Here is an 18,372-nt window from a genome sequence, read left to right on the forward strand (position 1 = left end):
AAATGTATGTTTACAAGGATCACCCATATGGACCTCAAGATTAAGTACAAATGCAGTCGCTAAATGCATAGACTGTTACTCAAGACATACAACAATCCTGCACGGAAAAAATATAATAAGAAGGATCTATATTTATAGACACTTATATTTCCTATATATTTTCTATATTTCAGCACACTTACTACTACCCTACTCATTTTAAAATACCCGACGGAATCTCATGTGTGACGTTACTGGTGGTATTATGGAAATTATTATATGAAAATAGTAGTCATGCAATATATTTTAAAACTTTTATATCTGCTCATGCAAATTGACCTAGAGTGGACGATCTCTTCTTCCACAATCTTTGCGGAAGTCCCGGGGTGGATCCAAAATGGCGGCAGTTGCAGGGGCCCAGCAGTAAAACCAAGAAGCGAGTGAATGAAGTCAGCTGACTTCAGTCTGCTGTCACGCATCGCAGCAACCATCGTTTCTCTCTCGACGCAAGACAGTAAAGCACCGCTTCTCAACCAGACGGTAACTATTATATTTTTGTTTGACTGTGTCGCACATTTTTGAAGCTACAAACAGACATTGGCTGTTTCGAGTGTTGATAAAGAATTAATTTAGCTGCTTCGCTGCGCCAAAACGGTAGAGCCAGCAATTTTCAGCCAGGCCGAGAGACCTGTCTTGCTGTCGTTTTCATAGTTGCTGAGCTGGCTAACGTTGTTTTTACCATTAAGACAAAGTGGGATTGAGTGGTAATTACAGACATGGGTGTTCGTAATGTGTCGGCTGGATTTTAGACTCTAAGCTTGCTACGGTACAGTTTCTAGGAAAGCTATCAAGCTGAATATCCTTCACTGAGATCAGTTTCAGAGCAATGCCACAGATCCCCGGTCATCACATACGATGTACAGGCCGATCATCCATACATAATTAAATATCTACTGTTTTTGTAAGTGTCTATATTAGAGCAATATAATTTAGCTGAGTTTCATGCGATCAGCTACCTGCGTTCGAGGTGTTTGCAGTTAACGTCTGTGTGCCATGGTGTGTTTGGTGGTCATCTCACTTACATGTAACATTTCTCTCTGAGTTTTTGCACAGACATCAGTACCTACACACACCTCTTCTTACTGTTGTCCTTAAACTCAGATATCCTACAGAAAATACAGACACTGTATACTTTGTGTTTATAAGCTATAAGCCTTTTGTCCATTTTAATTCGAGATTTGGTGACAGGAACAATTCCTAACTTTCTTTACTGTCCACCTCAAATGAGCCAACATAATATCCAGGGATATTGGTATTATACTGAAGGGTAATATTGTCTTAATCGTGCCCCGTGCCCATTATCTGTGGAGGACTGTAGTCAGGATGGGGTGAGAATTTCTCCAGTGTTTCCACATGTATAATTTTTACTTCCCAGTTTTGCACCATGCTAGTTTTCCACTTCCTTAAAGAGACTCATACAGTGAAGCCAGCCAGCCGGTCATGTGCCAGAATCATATGATCAAGTGTCATGTCTGTTGCTACAGCCAGGATTAACGCAAGAGAATTTGACCTTAGGGTTAATCAAGCAGGTAAAGAGTTGTGTGTGTGATCGTAGGAAAAGTAATCATTAGAACAATAGAGTTTATCTTTCCACTGTGTGCTGCTCTTTAGAGGTTTCAGATATCAGGTAAACATTGATACTTCAGTTGTTGGGGTATAAAATGAGATGACAACACAGATAATTACTCATCAAAAGCAAGGGCATTTTGTTGTTTTTGGGCCTTTTCTTTTTTAAGAAGAGAGTGAAACCTTTTTCAGGTGTCATTGTTGTAGTTCCTGCATTGACCCATTGGTGGAGCTGCTATATCACTGCACAGATGGGTTAGGCAGCCTAGCGTAAACAGGAAGATCTGTACATCAGTGGGAAGGACAAGGAAAGGGCATGGATGTAGAGTACTGTATGTGTGAAATGAGATATTCCAAATTTAAGTAGTATGTGCAGCATAGTGACTGATATCTGATGCATCCAGTATATAGCAGAGAAAGCTGCTCTGTAATGTGAGAAGAGCATCTGCAGTCAGCTTTCTGTGTGTGTGTGGGGGGGGGGGGGTTATGTCACAACTGATGACAGCTTGTCTTTGTGTTTTTTCTCCATGTAGCCGAATTGAGTTAAGGAACTACGTAGCAGTTATGTGATGTAAAATAAAATAAAAAAAATAGGAGACAGAAAATCGAACAGACATGCATCCGTGGGAGGCATTTGTAACACTGTATGAAACAGGAGCACGATGTGTTTACATACATGTGAAGGGAAAACATATGAACATGCTGCTCTGTGGGATTCCCCTCTAATGTTAGCCTGACACGTCATACTAACTGTACTGCTGGGCTTGAGGTGTGTGCAGTCGAGGAGGAGAAATGGATGAGGGGGTGGCCTAGATCAGGATCTGTGATCTTGAGTAATCCAGCATCCTGAGCAGTGATGTTGCTGTATGTCATTATATTTTTTTCTGCCTGTAACAGCATTAATCAAAGCATTCTTAGCCACATCTGCTTTATGGCTGCTAATAAAACTGTTCTCAATAATTAAAATGTAGTCACAGGGATTACGTTACTCAAAGTGCAGAGAATGGCCTTTCCTGCAGCCCTCTGGTTGGTTTTCTCCTCACCTTTAAGTCCTCTGTTGCCTGATGTTTCTCTCACATTATTCCTCTCCTCCCAGTCAGATTAATATACCTGTGAAGATGGACACGTCCAAGCTGCCTAAGATCAGGGATGAGGAGAGAGAGAGCCAGTTTGGATACGTTCATGGAGTCTCTGGACCAGGTTGGCTATTGCACATGCACCATCTACCATCATATAACAGGATCGTGGTGCCAGCATTTAATTCATCGTACCATTTATTGTAGAAGGCTGCATGCACATTTTTACAGCAGTATCTGATCTGAGATAGGAAATGAAGTGTAGGGGGGGGTTGTTGTTCAGCTACAGAGTTTTGTCTTCTGGGAGTTTTAATTGTTTACTTTCATTCAGTCAAATGATGATTGTGGACATCATTTGTGTTTTTGTTTGTTTTTTTGTAGTGGTGACAGCTACAGCCATGGCAGGAGCAGCCATGTATGAGCTGGTCCGTGTCGGTCACAGTGAGCTGGTGGGAGAGATTATCAGGTTGGAGGGAGACATGGCCACCATCCAGGTGTACGAGGAGACATGTATCCTTTTGACCACGTGCATGTCCCTGCCTTTCCTTCATGTCACAGCTTTCATATTGATCCATTGTATGGCTGCGGCGAGCTGTAGTTTCTTTTAAGCCTTCGGTTTGATTCAGTCAGGGCCAAAAATGGCACAAGAGATTCACTACCATCAAGCGCAACATATAAAATGTTTCAACCCATACATGTGAACAAAAATGGATCAGCTCCACTCCTCTTCTTAAATCTTTCAATTCCACTTTTTTTATATTTCAAATGTTGCACAGTAGCATCTTTCCCGCTTAAACTCTTTTCCTGAGCTTGCAACCAGCCGGTGTGTCTGTTGGAGATCCCGTGCTGCGGACGGGCAAACCTCTCTCTGTGGAGTTGGGTCCAGGAATCATGGGGTCCATCTTTGATGGTATCCAGCGACCGCTAAAAGACATCAACGACCTCACAAAAAGCATCTACATACCCAGAGGTGTAAACATTGGAGCCCTCAACCGAGACCTCAAGTGGGAGTTTAATCCCAGCAAGAGCCTGCGGGTATGAGACTTCAGACTTTCAGCTTGACATTGTTTAAACTATCAGGTGAATTAAGCTCTCTTTTTATTACTGTTAGGTTGGCAGTCACATCACGGGAGGAGACATCTACGGCATGGTGTTCGAAAACTCCCTCATCAGGCACAAGATCATGCTGCCCCCCAAAAACAGAGGCACTGTGACGTATGTGGCTCCACCCGGACACTACGACGTCAATGTGAGTTTGCTACACCTCCATCTACGGCTGTGACGTGACTGTTAGATGTTCCTTTGTGTTGATGGCCTGTGTGCGTCTCTGTGTCAGGACGTGGTGATGGAGCTGGAGTTTGAGGGGGTGAAGGAGAAGTTCACCATGGTGCAGGTGTGGCCTGTCAGGCAGGTGCGACCCGTCACAGAGAAGCTGCCCGCTAATCACCCACTGCTGACCGGACAGAGAGTGCTGGACGCCCTGTTCCCGTGAGTCTCACGTGCTCGAGACATGTCGAAAATGTACTCCACATCAGCAGTTTTCCTGATCTGTCCTCTCGTCTCTGTGCGAAGGTGTGTGCAGGGAGGAACCACAGCCATCCCTGGAGCTTTTGGCTGTGGAAAGACTGTCATCTCTCAGTCCCTGTCCAAGTACTCCAACAGTGATGTCATCATCTACGTAGGCTGCGGGGAGCGTGGTAACGAGATGTCAGAAGTACTGCGAGACTTCCCTGAGGTGGGTAGCAAGAGTCGCCCCGTTGTATCTCAGCTGGGCTTTTGAATGATGTTCTGACAGAGTTGTCTGGCCAACAGCTGACCATGGAGGTGGACGGGAAGACGGAGAGCATCATGAAGAGAACAGCACTGGTGGCCAACACCTCCAACATGCCCGTAGCTGCCAGAGAAGCCTCCATCTACACAGGTGTCTGTCATATTCTGAAATGTAGAGTAACACACACGAGGGATGCACACTGACTGAGTTTGTTTTGGCAGGAATCACGCTGTCCGAGTACTTCAGAGACATGGGATACAACGTGAGCATGATGGCCGACTCCACTTCCCGTTGGGCCGAGGCTCTCAGGGAGATTTCTGGCCGTCTGGCTGAGATGCCTGCTGGTAAATTTGATCCTCCTGTAGATTATAAGAGCTAAAGCCAGATTCAGTCTCCACTGTTTCTGGCAATAATAGTAAAATATCTGTTCACATTTCTTATGATACCAGACATCAAACTCAGGATTTGCAGGAAATGAAAAAAAAGGCTTTTCTATAGATCATGTCTTTTGTAGTGATTTACTTTATAAAAGGAAGTAGGAGTGAATCTGTGCATTTCACAAAACTAACACAATCTCCTGCTTTTGCAAAACAAAGATCTGCCCACTAATCTCAGAAGAAATCATTCTTTAATTTAGTAAATAATAATAGGAAGATCCTCTTAACTAAAGAGGAAATTTCTTTTGCGGTTGATTCACAGTGAAAAGAATCGAGGGCCTATGTTGTAACAAAATAAAGTGTATTGTGAAAGACACAATGCTCAGCGACAGTGGTTAAAATGACAATTTATTAGTCGGGATTATTGATGCTTTCGCCTTCTTCCACATTGCATTACGAGTATGTGAATCATTGCATCCCCTCTAATGTGGTTTTAGCTCTTTGCTTTGAAAGAGAAACCCAGTTTGGTGGCGCAGCTCTCTTACCTCTTTGGTAATCATGTTAACAAACGTTTCCTGTATCTGCCGACAGACAGCGGTTATCCTGCCTACTTGGGTGCCCGTCTTGCCTCCTTCTATGAGCGTGCTGGGAGGGTGAAGTGTCTGGGCAACCCTGAGAGGGAGGGCAGTGTCAGCATCGTAGGCGCGTGAGTACAGCTTTATTTTGTCCACTGGAGGGAGACATTACCTTCCACATCTTGTATAGACTGTAAGTGGAACATAATAGTTAAAAAAACTGTTCTTTCTCTCAGTGTATCACCTCCTGGTGGTGACTTCTCTGACCCTGTTACTTCAGCCACCCTTGGTATTGTGCAGGTAAATGACCCCCCCCCCCCCAGTTTGCTCTAATTAAGCTTTCTTCATTTAAACTCAACTCTGTATTATGTTCTTTCCTGTCTCAGGTGTTCTGGGGTCTGGATAAGAAGCTGGCTCAGAGGAAGCACTTTCCCTCTGTGAACTGGCTGATCAGCTACAGCAAATACACTCGCGCTCTGGATGAGTATTATGACAAGCACTTCCCAGAGTTTGTGCCCCTGCGTACCAAGGCCAAGGAGATCCTTCAGGAGGAGGAGGACCTGGCTGAGATTGTACAGCTTGTCGGAAAGGTAATTCAGCATGAAGTCAGTGGCAGCAGTTTGATCTTTGGTCAGACTGATCTCTGATATATGGTTGTTCCAACACATATATGAAGGTATTTTATTTATTTATGAATTTTTTTTTTTTTTTTTTTTTTAAACAGGCGTCACTGGCAGAAACAGACAAAATCACCCTGGAGGTGGCCAAGCTGATCAAAGATGACTTCCTGCAGCAGAACGGTTACACTCCTTATGACAGGTAACATCAAACCCAACGCAGTATTCACTCACTTTCAGTCACACTAAATAGCTGAGTTTAAATAGCTGCTGGAGAGAAAGTGGAGGTGAAACTCCATTTTGTCTGCTTGTAAATCTGATCTAAAACTGGCACAAAACCTTTAAGGAAATTAGAGATCTAATTTACTGATTACTGATAATTAATTAATCTAACGTTTCTCCTCAGATTCTGTCCCTTCTATAAGACCGTAGGCATCCTCTCCAACATGATTTCTTTCTACGACATGGCACGACACGCGGTGGAGACCACAGCCCAGAGCGACAACAAGGTCACTTGGGCCATGATCAGGGAGCACATGGGAGAAGTTCTCTACAGGATCAGCTCAATGAAATTCAAGGTGTGTGTGAGTGTGTGTGGTTCAGGGATGTTCTGACACTATCCAGCTAAGATGCACAATCAGGTATGAGTTTCCAAGGCAACCACATGATGTGACATATTTAGAGGCGCATAAGTAAAGCAAACCCAAAGTAATCTGCTCTGAGGGTTTTAAGTGTGTGCGTTGTTCTAGAAGGAAGGAGCAGATTTTTTTTTTCCCCCGGGGGAAATGACACGTGTACAGCTCTGTGAGAATGGCGGCCATAGCTCAAGCACCGCAGATCATCCGCAGTCTGCTGGTTTCCGGTCACATTTGTAAGATTGTGTTCCTCTGTCGGTGCAGGACCCGGTGAAGGATGGCGAGGCTAAGATCAAGGCCGAGTACGCTCAGCTGCTGGAGGACATGCAGAACGCCTTCCGTACGTTGGAAGAATAGACTCCCACCTCTGGCGAACCTGTCGGATTTTCATCTCTGAGCCCTCCACTGCAGAATCACATTCCACATTATTGTGTTCCCAAAAACCTGTGTGCTCCCCTGTGCTCCTTTTTTGTGAGTGACTGTGCGAGTGTATGTGTGTGCATTTCTGTGTGTGTGGAGGGAAAAGAGAAAGATGTACTGTATTCATTATTATTTGTTGCCTCGTATCGGCACACTCTGGATCCTCTGCATGGTCGCTGATTGCGCGTGCGTGTGTGGATTTAATGTGTGTGTGTGAAAGAGGGATCTGATCATCCCGTTTCATCCTTTCTCTGTTTACATGATTTCTGTGTGTAGCCGTGTTGCGCTTCCTGAAGAGGATTGTTGCGTTGATGTATTGTAATTCATAAACCATCTGTACAGAAGAGTATTGAATATAAATTTAATAAGATCAGTCTATTTATTGCCAGCATTTTTTGACGTGAAAGCTTTGTTGTTCTTTCTCTTTGTTTTTATGGCTGTGCTTCACGCTGTGCAGTGTCATGTACTTTTGCTGTGTGAATGTGTAAGAGTCGGACTCCGACGCTCTGCTGTCCAATACTTTCATCATGTTACTCCCAAAGAATTAAAAAAATGGAGAAAAAATGTCTTGTGCCTGTTTGACCGCATTGTTTGTTCATATGATGCCGTCAGAGCTGCTGAACTGGTCTCTCTGCATATCACTCTTACTGTCCAGCACACAACCTCCGGGATGCTTTGTGCATACAAGTCATATTAAACCACTTTAATTTCTTTTTATAATACCAGAGCTTAATTTAGTGCTTGCATTTAATAAAATCTGCGATAAGCTGTTGTAGTTTTAAGAAATATTAGGTAATTGCTAAAGACAACTTAACTTCTAAAAGAAAACACATAACACTACAGTGGTTAGCTCACCTGAATACTTTGAATACATTAAAACAAAAAAAAAAAAGTGATGTCCTCTGGAAGACTCGCGAATAAATTAAGGGAGCAGTCATTTTGGAGCTCTTAGCTAGTTGAGTGAAGACCAATGAGCGTCACCAATGACATGACAACTCCCTTAAGGTATGCTCCCTAAGCCGGATGAGATACACCTGCAACAAGGCGTAGAACAGAGCACTTCACTCCTCGGCAGAGCTTCACAGCTGTTGTTTTGTCGCCCCATTTTTTGTTTTAATCGCAGAGGTCCGAAATAAGAGAGACCCTGGGTCCACTCCGTGCCGGGTAAGTGACTGACAACAGCGGTTTTGTCTCAGATAACCCGCATGTGGAGACACGCTAACCGCGCAGCACGCCTGTGCACTCACGGCGCCGTGCGTAAAAGTGTCGACACACACGTTTGACGACTTTACGGATCCGATAGTAACCTTTGATCGCCTTGATTTTGTTTGACAACACTCGACATCCATGTGAACTGATAGTTTCTATCACCCAACACAATCTAATGAATGCTTATGGATGGCATTAGGTCGCTGTCACGAGACGTATAAATATTCATGTATGTATTTAACAATTGTGACCCAAACCCGCTTTTTTCACAGTGACTTTCTACTCACCCAAAGGAAGACAGACTTAAATACATAAAAGTTTCTATTTCTTTACATGACTGCTCTTCCTCCAGTGTCGCTCTCCTCGTCAAACCAGTTCTGCTGCAGAGGTAATGACCTCCCCTGTGACGTCGCTGCTGTTGCTGTGCGTCCCCGCCGGATTACATTTTACGCCGAGGCTCAGATCGCCTGCTTAATGTTGAACTCTCAAAAGACACACAAGTTCACCGCTGGAGAGTTTGAAATGTGTACAAAGTTGGTCCACAGCAGCGTTTAAGGTGTTTCATAGGAGCGTATCTTTTGATTTGAGCCTTGCAGCAGAGCAGATGGACCAGGTATCCAACCGGTCAGGAGTGGCCAGTGATGACATCACAGATGAGTCGGCATCAGTGGATTTCAGGTGGAGCTCTGATGAAGAAGAGGTAAAATAAAATAAATAAATAATTCCAAATCAAGTCCAAATCAACAGGAAGACACAGCTGCTTTAATACAACATTTTAATTTATAAGTCACTCATGTAAAATCTTCATTGTGGGTCAGATTTCATCTCGCACGGGTTTCCCACCAGATGAAAAGTCCAACAGACTGATGATGATGCTCTTTATCATCTGTTTAGAGTCAAATGATTTGTTTTTTTGTCTTTTACTAATTTATTTATAGTCTTGTTCTGTTCTGTTCTGTTACATGCAGCTCGTAATTTGTCCTTGTTTCTTGCACCAAGACAGAACTAATATACTTTAACTTTAAAAATTAATGTATCTTATTGAATTATTAATGTTCACATCCCGTCCATCAGAGCTCTGACCCTCAGGGACAGTGTCTTGTGGGACCTCAAACTCCGCTGCCGACCTACAAACAGAGGTTAGAAGAGTTTAAGAAGTTGTTCAAAGAGCTGCCGGAATCGGAGAGACTCTTAGTGGGTGAGTTAGTGTCTGATAATGTGATCCAGATATTTGTTTTATTATTTACGTTGATGATATTCTTTGCTTTTGTTTAATGCTCACCTGTTTTCATTACTTAAAAACACAAGCAGACTTTGCTTTGTTTTAAATTGTGTTCTTCCCAAAGTGTAAATCCCACTGAAAGGTATTTAGATTAAGTGAAAACTACATGAAAGACATCTTTACAGGATGAACAACTCTTTGTCACGAACGAGTAGGATAAATTTACAAAAACATATAAAAACGTATGGTATTTCATGCAGCTGTGGACAAAGAAGAAGCTTCAGTAACGTGATTGTGTGTGTGTGTGTGTACGTGTACACTTTGTCGCATTCTGCGGCCTGGCTGCTAGATGCCACCACACGCTGGACCTTTAATGGAAAACAAATCATAACACAGCTTGCATCTGTCAAAACCGCAAGACTTTGCTCAGAATTTAAAATTAATTTAGGATGAAACAAATGCTAAACATGTTGTCTGCATCTAAAGTGAATTTAGAGAAGGTAAATCGCAGCTTATCCCACATCCCACTACCTGTCGTATGAATATAATATATGAACACTCATTTGTATGAATGGTTTTCCCTCAGACTGCACGTGTGCCCTCCAGCGGGACATCCTCCTTCAGGGACGTCTCTACCTCTCAGAGAACTGGCTCTGTTTCTACAGTAATGTGTTTCGCAGTACCAAGGTAATAAGAAAGCAGAGGAAGGACAGAGAGGAAGAGGAGGAGCGTGAGGAGTCTGTCGGCACGCTACGTTCACATAACTGCAAATGTGTGGACAAAGACACTAAATATACAAAATGACGGTGTCATATAGTTAACTGTTTCCACTCTTCCTCTCAAAAGATTTATTATCTTTAAAAAAGTGCTTTACAATTGGCAAGCAGGGTCAAATATTAAAGGAAAAATCCACCCTTAAATAGTTGATTAACAGTCATAGTTGGAAAAACTTTGCATTTCTGAGTCCTTTTTGTTGATTTGTTGTTCTTATTAATCCTCCAAAAAAACCATAAAATATAGAGAAACATAAATTTTGAAAGAGAAATGCTTTCAGTAATACAGAAAATAATCTTTAAATATCAGAATTTGTTGTCATTTTTTAAAGTTTGTGCCTCTTCTTGTTAAGTTGCTAAAAGTAATTACAAGATGCCATCGCAAAATAAGTCCTGAGTGGGGGAGGATCTTCAAGGGTAGATTTTTTTTCCTTATTGGATTCTTTGATAAGCATGTGTACGCTAACTAGGGCAACCTTTCACCCTTTAATATAGATTACATTGACTTTTAAAGACGTCACCAATGTAACCAGAGAGAAAACTGCTCGGCTGATTCCCAACGCCATCCAGATCTGGACGAGTACAGAGAAGGTATTGTGCAACAAGAGAACTTTTAATATAGTTTATTTACACATTTAGTAAACACATAATTGTAACTGTAACTGTACATCTCTCCATGTCTTCATCCTCAGTTCTTCCTCACTTCCTTCTCAGCAAGAGAGAAAACTTACCAGAGTGTTTTCCGCATGTGGCAAAACACACTGTTGGACAAGGTAAGGCCCTGCTCCACTTACCTGCTGCAACCTTATACAGTACAGGGTAGTAACAACAGACACTCGTCAGTAATCCTCATACTCCATGTCCAACATAAGTTCAACAACAGTCTCTGTTTCAGTCACAAGAACAACCCTGTCCACAACACCTACAGTCATGTGTGTTTTTACTGTGTCCAAATGCCTCCCACAACATCAGCGAGTCTGTGACTTTACCCCATTTTCCACCCCTTATCTAATCAGTCCAGAGTACAAATCCAACTGACTGTCTTTCCTTTGAGGTTATCAGCTCCGTCATTGGATGTGGGGTAAAGACCTGCGCAGGAGGGTTCAATTGCATTCATTCCCAGGAACGGCCGACTCCGCCACTAACAACGGAATCTCGCAGATTCCAACTTTAAAGATGATACAGATTGTAAAATAAGGATAAGAAAATCTAGAATAAGTACAGGAATAAGTGCTGAAGGCAAAATATACAATAAAAACAAAATATTTATACACACAAACCGGTGGGCTGTAGATAGTACAGCGAGTAGGCTAAGAGATTAAACTGGAGCAGCGGAGATGTTTCATTTCATATCCACAAGCTGGAATGACAGTTAAAAATGAAAGCAGCATCTTAGTTTATCTTTACTTGGAAAACATGCCACACTCTTCACACTGTAAGAGTAAACTGACAGAAAATAGAAAATTAACACACATCAGACAATATTTACACATCACAATAAATTGTTGTTGTTTTTTTTAAGAGGAGAAACCACGCAGCAATGCTTTTCTGTCAATACTGATTAGAATAAACGACTGCTCCTTCTAAATTTGTCTTTGTTGCTGCCCAAATCATCAGTTACTCTTACAGGTTGGATAAGCACTATGGCAGCCAACTCTCAGGAGTATGAGTCTGCTGGGATCTGGAGCACAAACACGGGGCATAAACACAACAGCTTTAAAAAGTTCATTGACCTCTCCAGGTGTGGCCATATGTGCTCATTTACATTCAGCCTTTAACCGCACAGAGCGTACTTGACGCCCCGCTTGCGTCGAGACCGAAACCACCTCAAAATAAAGCGCTTTATCTGTCCGTCTGAATCATAGATGAACTGGACTTTCAACAGGTAGAGCGAGCTTTTACCAACCTTTATCACGGTGTAAATCTGGGCGGCGGGTTGTTACGCTTACGAGCTCACTCAAATTCAGGACTTCCTGAATGTCAGAGCGCTTGTGCGTCCCGGTTACAGAGCAGAGTGTGACAGCCAGTTAAAGCTCCCGGCTGCGAGGAAATGTCCTCTGACGAGTGAGTAGAGTCTGTCTTAATGGATTGTAAATATGCTCTCGGTGTTTTAGATGCCGAAGAACATCGTATGCGGTTCCATATGGTAAAAACGCTTGAATAAACAGAGCTAAAATAACACCAGTTGTTTGTTTTTTATGATGGGACCACTCTGAAGGGCACATGTTGTTTTTGAACACCCATGTCCATATATGTGTTAATTTTGTTGTAAGGTCTATTTGTCTCTTATGAAGTTCTCTTACACGCTAACACAAATATGTCAGATGAATATCTCAGCTTCTGAGACAATAAGGTTTGTAGGTTATTCGTCACCCATGGAGACAAGATTGCACTAAATCACACTGTGTGGGGGACTACATGTTTCCAGGTTACCTGCAACTAGGCTACTTCCGACTCAGGTTTTCTCTTCACATCACGGACTGTCAAAGCAGAGCCCTAATTAGGCCAGAGGAAGCCTTGTGGTTGATGTTTCCTTGTAACTTCTCCTCTTTTTATTTTTTTTTTCCCCTCTCAATTTCAGCCTCTGACCAGTTTGGAATTGTGGCAGATGGTTAAACAGCAGTATGGGTATGACCTGGGCCTAAGCCATGAGGAGATGGAGAGCTTACAGATATCAGCGGAATCGAGCGTGCAGACCAGGTGAGAACACCCACCCACCCCCTCCACCTGCGTGTCCATCCTCACACACACACACACACACACACACATCATCATCAGAGCGTACTGTAATTTGATACCACATGTCTTGTTTGTCTGCAGCCTGACGGTGAGGCCTGGTGGTGATGATAGTCTAGGGAGGCTGGAGAGGACGTCCTCCCTACGCCTGCCTGGGTTGGAGCATGGACCCTTAGAGGCCTCCACACCTCAAGGGGAGGACTTGCCTTCACCTAGTGGCTCACAGACGTCTGCCAACATGGTATTAAAAATAGCATTTTTCTATAATTGCGTGGTTTCTTCATGGTGGTCTAAAGCTGTTTCACTTTTTTTTGTATTGTCCTTCAGCAGGATGACTCTCGCAACACCTCCAGTCAGCGGCGCAGTCCTGCTCCCTCTCTGGACCGCTTTGCTCCAGAACGGCTTTCAAAGCGCTCCACGCTTTCTCTTGACCTCAATGCCAATGAGAACGGCCCATCCGAGCAGAGCGGTTCGGAAAGCATTGAGGAAGGTAAGAGGACACAACCCAGATACTGGAGGATGTTTGAGCTCACACGTTTTGTATTTTTCAGTTTGATATTTCTTTTCTTTTAAATTTGCTTCATCAGCGGAGGAGCGAGTGGGTTTGTCCGAGGTGCAGGGTCGACTTTATCTAAACAAAGTCTTCCACATCAGCGCTAACAAGATGTTTGAGTTGCTCTTCACTGACTCCAGCTTCATGCGCAGGTTCATGAACACCAGGAAGATAACCAGTAAGTGTTAGACCAGTTTTATTTAGAACATAATCACGGACATCTGTTGCTTTACTTATTGTATGTTGTCTTTTGTATTATCAGACACCATCTTTAATCCCTGGCTAAAAGACGCCTCGGGAAACATGAAGAGGGTTTTAACCTACACAATAACCATCAACAACCCTCTGATTGGCAAGTTCTCCACTGCAACAGAGTACCAGGTGAGTTCAACTGGTGTACTTATGCCATACAGTTTATGAAAACATGGATGAAGCTCAGTGCTCTGGCTGTTGCCATCTTGGCATTGCCTGACCCTGCCTAACTCCCAACTAATCCAACAATGGGCAAAGAGATGGAGCTGAGGCGGGTCACATAGAGACTGGTTGCTGACAGGCTGGTGTTTATGTCTGCTGTACAACTGGTCATTGTAACATGGGGGTTCTGTGTGGATTGACCCGCTTTTTGAGTCCGTCTCAAGCGGCCATTTGATAAACTGCAGTTTTTGGCACTTCCTTATTTAGCCGTGGTTATTGCCGCTTTGTGCATGCTTGAATGGATGAATTGTGGCTCACTGCCCTTTTTTGTACCTTTCAGACACTGTACAAAGAATCCAGGGATGGTCACTATTATCTTGTGGACTCAGATGTGTACACTCACGATGTTCCCTACCACGATTACTTCTACACTCAAAACCGGTACTACATCATACGAACCTCGAAGAGGAAGTGTCGACTTAGGTAAGGTTTTATGGTTTTATCAGTTTGGCTTTTATGTTTTGTAAATGACTGCCGTTTAAAGTGTCTGTTGTGCTGCCAGGATCTGTACTGATGTGAAATATAAGAAGCAGCCATGGGGCCTTGTCAAGTCCTTTATCACCAAAAACTCCTGGAGTGGCATAGAAGATAATTTCAAGCAGCTGGGTAGGTAGACAGACCTGTCCTCACACGGCAGAGGCTTCCCTGTCTTCTTTTCTTGCTTGTGGTTTATTGGTTTATCTCTGATCTGATATGAACAGTTTCTTCCAACACCCATCACACTCTGCGGGAGTGAATCATATTATAGCTGCATTTTCAAGGAAGGAGTAAACTAATATAATGGGCAATAAGGTCTGTATCAGCCTGAAGTCATCAGCCTTCTTGAGTGCTCAGTGCACTGAACAATCATATATTTTGGCTGTCATCTTTGTTTAATAAATCAGTGTCTATATACACAAACACTTAGACTAAGATATGGTGTTTTTACTGTGTTAACTCTTAACTCCTCCTATGTTTGTGTTTGACACTGTGCAGAAGCAGAACTGCTGGAGGAGGAAGCAGAGATGAACCAAGGAGGTGGAGAGTCTGGGAAGATGAGCGGACTTCGGAGGAGGAGACGGACTTACAGTCGGACTCTGCCAGAGCACATGAAGCCCAGCAAGCAGTATGGACAAGACTCTGAGCAACACAGAGATGGAAACATGGGTACATCACTTTATGCTGTATCTTAAAGCCTTTAGTCAGACATTTTGGACCTCCTTGCTTAGAGTTAAACTATGAACATGTGAGGCCTGAAGCGCATTCAAAATGTTCAGATGGAAAATGTCAGGCATCAGACTTCCAGTTGCTCAACACAGCTGCTACTGCCACAGCGAGAAATTCCCTGAACATCGACCAAGCTTTGAAAGCAAATATTTATTTACTGCATACAAGACAACAGCCACTAATATAACTGCTGAAAAATAACATTAGTCTTCTTAGTACATTACTGTTTCAAGCTGTTGCAAAATGTTGCATACCATTGGGAGGAAAAGTATTGCAAACCCGTGCAGGACTTTCTCATACTGACTGCAACCCAGGTTTTGCCGGTATGTGTTTTAATCAATAACTTATTGATCTGTCTGTATTTCAGGCCCAATGGAATTGAATGGTCCGCACAGATGGAGCACCACAACAATAGTGGTTGGGATGAGCGTGATGTAAGTTAACAACACGAACACACACCTGTAAAACAATGTGCTTTGTCTTGTGTATAAATAAACACAATATTATACAAATATTTTTAAACTACTGAGAATCCTGTTCAGATTTGTATTTTATTTAGATATTCGATACAGAACCTGGTTGTCTTCTGTGGTATAAAATATGACAAACTATGTGAATTGTGTCGAAAGTCATTGTGTCGAAAGGTTGTGTGTTGTAATTTCTGGAGTTGTCATGGTTCCACCAGCCTTTTCCCTCTTTGTGTCATTGTGCACACCAGTGCATCAGATTAAACCCCATGCTTTCTGTCTCTTTCAGTTTGGTGATTCTTGCGTTGATGAATCTGGGTCTGTTTTTAAAGTTGTGGGCCATGGAGGATGTAGCCCACCGTGTGTACCTGAGCACAAAGCATCGGCTGAGGGAGAGGACTGAGGCCAGGTTTGATTGGCTGCTTATCATCATGCATATATGAATCTTTCTTTTTGATTTATTCAGTGTCATAGATGGATAACTATATCAGTAGCTGCCATGATCACACAGAAAGCAGAAGTCTTGGTGTGGGTGGAGAGGAGGAAGGGGTTAGCACAAGATAGCTCTTGTTCTAATGACTCACAACTTTGAAAGTATAGCAGCAGTTATTGTGGTTATGTAAGTCTTACATCAGTGCTCCTCCATTCTTAGCCCTCTTCTTACACTTCCTTCACTTTGTTTCTCTCTGTTTTTGTCTTTTGCTGCCTTTATTTGGATATCATATTTTGCACATAACATTAATTGGCTTCTTTCTGTTATTTGGCAGCTTGGCAGCTGAATATGGTTCGAGACAGGGACCGCAGTATACGACGATAGAGGATGCACAGCTGCTAAAAACTGTATTGCAGGACTCCATTAACCTTTTAGAGCAGGTAGGATGGGCTGTTCAAACTGCAGATGCACTACATAAATGAAAAATGATTGTATCTCCAAAATGCTCATGATTGTGGAGATTCTGCACTGCCTTGTGCATTGTGGACTTTTAGCACACATTTATTTGTGTTGGTGCTTTGGATGTACAAAAGCAACAACTTCCAGTGAAAGATTTGTTTTACAGTTGGTTATCTGCTTGTGTCTGGGACCAGTTGCTTCCTGGATACCTCGCTGGTTGCCCGGGAACAGAAATAGTCCACACATAACCTCCATTAAAAAAAAACAACAACAACAAACAAAACAAAAAACAATCCGATGTTTTACACTTAGCTTTCTGTACAGATAAAACAAGTGAGATAATTAGTGAGCCTTTTGATTTGCTTGCAAGTTGATTTTGTTACCTTTTGTTCATATTTAGCATCCATAAACATAAGGAGACGAAAGTGATTTGTGTGCAGCTTTTTCTACTTTACATCCAGCAGGAGTCCTCACATAAATTCAAAGCATTTTTTTTTTATTAACAAACCTAAAGCAGGTGTTGTAGTTGCTGAGTCGGTTCTTCTTCTCCTCACAGCTCCGCAGCTCTCTGGTGGTGCTGCAGCAGAACTTTGCTTCAGCCAATCACACAGCAGCACCACAGTGATGCGCCACACCTGCTGACTACAGAGCTACCTGTGTCCCCGGCCCTGTGGAGGAAACTGCGGCGGTGAACTGCCTCTGAGGAAGTCTCTGGTATCCAGTGATGTTGCCATGTAGACGTCCCCAGACCCCTGAATGCCATTGTGTTTGCCCAAGGTTACACACCCCAAAGCCTGTGGTGGGCCATTGAGTACCAGGATGTTTTTAGAGCTGCGGACTGACTGCCACAAGTAGTAAAATCTAAATCAGCTGCACACCAAGCAGTGGGTTTAGGTTTCTGTAGGATGCGCCTGGCCTCCTTTTCACACATGCCACACCAGATGAGCTACTGTAAATACTTTTTTGTTTTAATAAAGGGAAGTGACTCAATATTATTTAAAATTTCCTCTGTTTACATGTTTGCACACGTATTTTCTTTGCACAAGTGCCTCATAGATTAGGCAGTGCTTTTAATCTCTTTGGGGATTTTTATTTTTATTTTTTTCCAATAAAAATTGTAGAATCGGTCATTCAGATTTGAAAGTTTGTTCTCTCTTTTGTAATCATGTAAATGTAGTCAACATTAAAATGCAATAGAAAAATAACCTCTACATTTTTTAAGTCTGCACATGAGCCAAATTCTTTCTTTTTCAGAGCACATCTTTAATACATATTTCATACTGTTAAAGGGATGCATTGTAAATTAAGGAGCCAAAACAATGGTGACGTGCCTGATTTATCCTCATCACTAGTACATCACAGAAATCAGTTTTATGTGCTTCCTTTTTCCTCGTCCTTTCTTGCACTGAACCATATAGGCTCTAATTTTTATTCATTCTGATGTTCTTTCAATGAAGGTGTACGGTCAGTGAGACTATTCCAGGTTATCTCAGTACTGTATTCTCACACTGTCAACACACTGTTCTGATTTCCACTTTACTCCATTTGCTGTATTTATGAATCAACTGTTGGTGACACACCATTACAGCTGCTTGAGCGTTTTCTTGCCATCATCCTTGTCTGTGTGCCTGACTCAGCTGTTTATGTGTGCTGACTTATTTAAAATTGGTTGCTGTATATTTTTAGCCATATTGCAATACAGTATTTTTACAAACAAGATGCCTTGACAGAATCCTTATTTGTGCTGGAAAAGATCTTCATTGT

At 42.6% G+C, this 18,372-nt stretch overlaps 2 protein-coding genes across 7 annotated transcripts; both read left to right on the forward strand.

Moving 5' to 3' along the window:
• The first annotated feature begins 351 nt into the window (after positions 1 to 351).
• atp6v1ab (ATPase H+ transporting V1 subunit Ab) lies at positions 352 to 7,449 on the forward strand. Of its 2 annotated transcripts, none has more exons than XM_046371344.1 (15): positions 352 to 519; positions 2,706 to 2,805; positions 3,063 to 3,191; positions 3,502 to 3,716; positions 3,793 to 3,930; positions 4,018 to 4,169; positions 4,254 to 4,416; positions 4,494 to 4,602; positions 4,674 to 4,796; positions 5,421 to 5,535; positions 5,641 to 5,704; positions 5,791 to 5,994; positions 6,129 to 6,223; positions 6,428 to 6,599; positions 6,921 to 7,449. In XM_046371344.1, exons 1-15 carry the CDS (start codon positions 424 to 426, stop codon positions 7,011 to 7,013), a joined length of 1,968 nt encoding a protein of 655 aa, XP_046227300.1. In that variant the 5' UTR covers positions 352 to 423; the 3' UTR covers positions 7,014 to 7,449. The 2 variants fall into 2 exon arrangements, with proteins under 2 accessions (XP_046227300.1, XP_046227301.1); XM_046371345.1 differs by having other exon boundaries at positions 381 to 519; positions 2,702 to 2,805.
• A 590-nt stretch (positions 7,450 to 8,039) lies between these two features.
• gramd1c (GRAM domain containing 1c) lies at positions 8,040 to 18,325 on the forward strand. Of its 5 annotated transcripts, XM_046371340.1 has the most exons (19): positions 8,041 to 8,240; positions 8,638 to 8,673; positions 8,874 to 8,985; positions 9,360 to 9,483; positions 10,094 to 10,194; positions 10,776 to 10,871; positions 10,973 to 11,053; positions 12,862 to 12,980; positions 13,101 to 13,257; positions 13,344 to 13,506; positions 13,604 to 13,747; positions 13,832 to 13,950; positions 14,324 to 14,466; positions 14,546 to 14,649; positions 15,019 to 15,189; positions 15,617 to 15,683; positions 16,006 to 16,125; positions 16,484 to 16,589; positions 17,165 to 18,325. In XM_046371340.1, the coding sequence occupies exons 3-19, from the start codon at positions 8,890 to 8,892 to the stop codon at positions 17,231 to 17,233; spliced, it is 1,980 nt and encodes a 659-aa protein (XP_046227296.1). In that variant the 5' UTR covers positions 8,041 to 8,240; positions 8,638 to 8,673; positions 8,874 to 8,889; the 3' UTR covers positions 17,234 to 18,325. The 5 variants fall into 5 exon arrangements, with proteins under 5 accessions (XP_046227299.1, XP_046227298.1, XP_046227296.1 ...); XM_046371343.1 differs by lacking the exon at positions 8,638 to 8,673 and having other exon boundaries at positions 8,040 to 8,240; positions 13,607 to 13,747; XM_046371342.1 differs by lacking the exon at positions 8,638 to 8,673 and having other exon boundaries at positions 8,040 to 8,240; positions 13,347 to 13,506.
• The last annotated feature ends 47 nt before the right edge of the window (positions 18,326 to 18,372 follow it).

The sequence above is a fragment of the Scatophagus argus genome, chromosome 18 (genome assembly GCF_020382885.2).
Source record: "Scatophagus argus isolate fScaArg1 chromosome 18, fScaArg1.pri, whole genome shotgun sequence".
Classification (NCBI taxonomy): domain Eukaryota; kingdom Metazoa; phylum Chordata; class Actinopteri; family Scatophagidae; genus Scatophagus; species Scatophagus argus.

Excerpts from the sequence above, each read along its gene's own strand:
- gramd1c (XM_046371340.1), top strand. The coding sequence starts at position 8,890 with ATGGACCAGGTATCCAACCGGTCAGGAGTGGCCAGTGATGACATCACA. Across the intron at positions 12,981-13,100 it reads GAATCGAGCGTGCAGACCAG|CCTGACGGTGAGGCCTGGTG; the intron begins GTGAGAACACCC and ends GTTTGTCTGCAG. Across the intron at positions 13,951-14,323 it reads CCACTGCAACAGAGTACCAG|ACACTGTACAAAGAATCCAG; the intron begins GTGAGTTCAACT and ends TGTACCTTTCAG.
- atp6v1ab (XM_046371344.1), top strand. The coding sequence starts at position 424 with ATGAAGTCAGCTGACTTCAGTCTGCTGTCACGCATCGCAGCAACCATC. Across the intron at positions 3,717-3,792 it reads ATCCCAGCAAGAGCCTGCGG|GTTGGCAGTCACATCACGGG; the intron begins GTATGAGACTTC and ends TATTACTGTTAG. Across the intron at positions 6,224-6,427 it reads GGTTACACTCCTTATGACAG|ATTCTGTCCCTTCTATAAGA; the intron begins GTAACATCAAAC and ends GTTTCTCCTCAG.